Source organism: Acomys russatus, chromosome 4 (genome assembly GCF_903995435.1).
Source record: "Acomys russatus chromosome 4, mAcoRus1.1, whole genome shotgun sequence".
Lineage (NCBI taxonomy): Eukaryota > Metazoa > Chordata > Mammalia > Rodentia > Muridae > Acomys > Acomys russatus.
Window position 1 is genome coordinate 1,817,064 of NC_067140.1, and position 4,056 is coordinate 1,821,119.

At 47.6% G+C, this 4,056-nt stretch overlaps 1 protein-coding gene across 1 annotated transcript; it reads left to right on the forward strand.

Moving 5' to 3' along the window:
* The first annotated feature begins 151 nt into the window (after positions 1–151).
* On the forward strand, positions 152–3,325 carry LOC127187527 (beta-defensin 20-like). The gene is made up of 2 exons (XM_051143528.1): positions 152–200; positions 3,015–3,325. Exons 1-2 carry the CDS (start codon positions 152–154, stop codon positions 3,248–3,250), a joined length of 285 nt encoding a protein of 94 aa, XP_050999485.1. The 3' UTR covers positions 3,251–3,325.
* The last annotated feature ends 731 nt before the right edge of the window (positions 3,326–4,056 follow it).

The following is a 4,056-nucleotide window of genomic DNA, read 5'->3' on the forward strand; positions in this document are numbered from 1 at the left end:
GTGGATTTCAAGTTTGGGGATGTAGGTGGGGCTGGACCTGGGCTCCCTGTCTGTCCATTTGAGTTAAAACCAAAGCTTGGCATGCTGGTGGTGCTCTGGGCTGCAGCTCACCATATGGTACCTTGCTGCTGCCTCTGGAGGGTCTGTCAACATGAAGCTGCTTCCACTTCTCATTGCCTTGCTGTTTGTGGTACTTGCAGGTAACTTGTCCAAAGGCACTGTGAATTAGGGGGACCTGGAGCTAGTAAAAACAGGGGTGGGATGCTTAAGATTGCGGATAGCTAGCCGACATCCGCAGTAGTGCCCGTTCTCCCGGGTACCTTAGGAGAGAGGTAGCAATGAGGTCAGAGGCATCCTTGTTGAAGGTACCAGTCATCTCCATGACACTGAGCAGTTTTTACCTGAGAACTTTGGCGATTCCCATGTCTAATCAAGTTCATTCTCAGCTTGGGCTGCAGCAGTGATTCGAGCGGCACACGGCGAACGCCTTTCTCCATCATTAAGTAGTTAATTAGCTGAGGGAATTATTCCCTTTGAGCCTTCGTTCTTTTCTTCCGGCAAGTGAGTGTAGCATCTCCAGCTCAGATGCAAAGACGCGAAGCCTCACATTGGCAGATGGGGACCTGACACCAAGGGCTCCCTTCTGCTTCTTTTGAAGGGAGCCATATTGTGTTTTCATGGCCCTCAAAATACACCGCTCTTGTCTTCAGTGGTGTTGCCTCATGGTGTCGTTAGCAACAGGGAGAACGCATCTTTGCTATCCACATTCATCCTGTAGGCTTTTCTGGTTTTGTGAAGAGAGGGAGATGAAGATGTAGACAGAGAGGTTTGGGACTTTAGTGCAAGGACCGGAACAGGGCATAGCTGGGCTCTCCAGGGGGAAAGGTGCCCATCAGATTGCGTTTGCTCGCTAGGCAAGACTCTTATGTGAGATGAGGAAGAAAGTGAGTAAGAGGTCTGGAGAATTTCTCTGGGGTGGACAGAAGCAGTTCTCAGGAGCAACTGTGGCTGAACGTCATGAAGTCTTGGCAAGGGTGATGCCTGCAGCCTACAGTGTGAAACACAAAAGGAGTGTGTGTGTGTGTGTGTGTGTCCACCCATGCACGCTGAGTTAATAGGAGGATGTTGGGTGTCCTGCTCTACCTCCCATTCGCTGTGTCCTTGGGGACTATTACTGAACTCTGGAGCTAGGCTGGCAGTTAGCAAGCCTCATAAACTGTCTGTCTTTACCCTGTTCCCTGTGCCCCATCGGTGCTGGGGTTACAGGCACAGCCACAGCTGTCTTTTAAGTAGGATTTGAACTCATGCTGTGCAGCAAGTCTTCTTACCTCCTGGGACATCTCTCCTGACCTCTATGAGTTTCTTTCTTTCTTTCTTTCTTTCTTTCTTTCTTTCTTTCTTTCTTTCTTTCTCTTTTTCTTTCTTTTTCCTTCCTTTCGTCGTTTCTATATAAGAATTCTGTTTTTGGCCGGGCATGGTGGCAGACACATTTAATCCCAGCACTCAGGAGGCAGGGGCAGGCAGATCATTGTGAATTTTAGGCCAGCCTACTCTACAAAGTGAGTCCAGGACAGCCAAGGCTAACACAGAGAGACCCTGTCTCAATAAACAAAACAAAAAAAGAAAAAAAATTCTTTTTTTTTTTTTAGCCAGGCATGGTGGTGGTGCATGCCTTTAATCTCAGTACTCTGGAGACAGAGGCAGGCCAATCGCTGTGAGTTCGAGGCCGGCCTGGTCTACAAATCAAGTCCAGGACAGCCAAGGCTACACAGAGAAACCCTGTCTCAACTCCCCCTGAAAAGAATTCTTTGAAAGAATTTTATTTAATTGATTTATTCAGACTACATCTCAATTGTTATCCCCTTACTTGTTTCCTCCCGTTCCTCCCTCCCTCCCTCCCTCTTTCACCCTATTCCCCTCCCCTAGGTCTGTGACAGAAGGGCAACTCCTCCCCCACCATATGGTCACAGCCTATCAGGTCTCATATTGGTAGCCTGCTTATCCTTTCTCTGAGTGCCACCAGGCCTCCCCACCAAGAGGAAGTGGTCAAATATGGGGCACCACAGTTCAGAGTTTCCTTTAAATTAAAAAAAAAAAAAATGCGGAGGAGATGGCCCGGCAAGTAAGAGTATTTGCAGTACAAGAATCAGAATGAGAGTTTGGTCCCTAAACCTATGTAAAAAATACATTAAACTTTATTTAATTATTATTGCATATGTGTGAAGTATATTTGTGGTTGCATGTGTGCCCTTGTGTGCAAGTGGAGGTCAGGGGACAGCACTGTGGACTTTCTTTCTCCTTCTGCTTTCTGTGGGTTTGAGGGATTGCACGCAGGCTGCAGGGCGGCCATGCAGATGTCTTTATCTGTAGGGCCATCCTGCTGGCCCCGCCTGTGATGTTTATTGAAAAGCTGATTTGACTCTGTAGGGTACTGATGGTGACACGTTTGCGCTGTCTGGGGACACAAGGCTGAGGGAGTGCTGACTTCAGAGCATGAAGCAGGGTGGGCTTTGCCTAACTTAGGGTAGTACCTAGCTCAGGCTGAGTTAGGTCTTCTCTCTCTCTTTCTTGTCACAGAAGGCTGCTTGGGTATTGGCTAGGACAAACTGTCTTTTTTTTTTTTTTTAATAAAGATTAATTTTATGGGTACAAGTGTTCTGCCAGCACATATGTATGTGCACCACATGTATATCTAGTGTCCAGAAAGCTCAGAAGAGGGTGCTGGGCCTCTTGGAACATCATAGGTAGCTGAGAACCACCATGTGGGTGCTGGGAACCAGACCTGGGTCCCTTGCAAGAGCTGCAACACTCTTAGCTGCTATGCCATCTCTCCAGCCCCTCAAGTGCCCTTCATTGGGGTGCTATGAGTTTCCTTGTGTCAGTATAGGGTTTCCCTTTGGGATGGAGGAGCCGCTGGCAGAGGGTGGAGTCTGCTGTCCCTGTGAGTGGGAGCCCAGCTGTGTCTTCTGCTTTCCCTCATGCTAACCCTCCTCAGTATTCTTTCCTGTGTTCAGATGGTGCGCAACCCAAAAGATGTTTTAACAATGTATCAGGCTACTGCAGGAAGAGATGCAAATTAGGGGAGATATCCGAGGTGGGCTGCCTGCATGCCAAGTACTGTTGCGTTAATGAGCAGGCTAACAAAAACTACCAAGTCATCAACCAGCCGGAAAAGCCCAAAAAGAAGTCAAAAGGAGTCCAACACTATTGGATCCTGCCCACCGTCACATACTTTACCATCAGTATCTGAAGGAACCACTTGCCCCTGAAGGCCACTGTCCTCTGAAGCCCTGTGGAATCCAGTGGGCTGCCTCTGACCTACCACTCCCCCGCCCTTCTCCTAGCCACCCCCTGAACCTGATTCCCCACAACAATAAAGCTCTTTTTATCCATTCCCTTTCTGGACCCTTTCTCTGTGAGTGATTAGCTGCAGTGTTGCCTGTGTTTTACTTGTGAAATGGGGACACAGAGAGATGGCAGTAAGTGTGTCCACTTTCTATCCAAGATGGTATCCCACAGATTTCAGGCATTTCCCTTTGTTTAAAAAAATTAAAATAATTTTGGACATTTTAGCGTTGGGCTTGTGCATGTATACTTGTGTATGCATCATGACATACATGTATCGTGGCAGTGTGTATATGTAGGTCAGAGGACAACTTTAGGGAGTCAGGTTTTTCTTTCCACTCTTTGGGTCCCAGGGATTAAACTCACATTGTCAGGCTTTGCAACAAGCACCTTCTCTGCCATCTGTGCCATCTCATCCCTGCCCCCACACCCTGCGGTGAAACTTCTTATATCTCAAAGAAACTAGGGTACAGACAGAGATAGAGATAGATAGATAGATAGATAGATAGATAGAGACAAAGACAGACAGAGAGACAAGACAGACAGACAGATATACATACACACACACAGAGAAGGAGAGAGAAAGAGACAAAGACAGACACAAAGACACAGACACACAGAACCCATACAAAGACACACACAAACACATACACACAACACAGACACAGCCCCCGCCCCAGTCACATACACAGACAGACACACACACACACA

Bases quoted from the DNA above. Each gene is read 5' to 3' on its own strand.
- LOC127187527 (XM_051143528.1), top strand. From the start codon at position 152: ATGAAGCTGCTTCCACTTCTCATTGCCTTGCTGTTTGTGGTACTTGCA. The intron at 201-3,014 runs GTAACTTGTCCA...TCCTGTGTTCAG, and splicing joins GCTGTTTGTGGTACTTGCAG to ATGGTGCGCAACCCAAAAGA.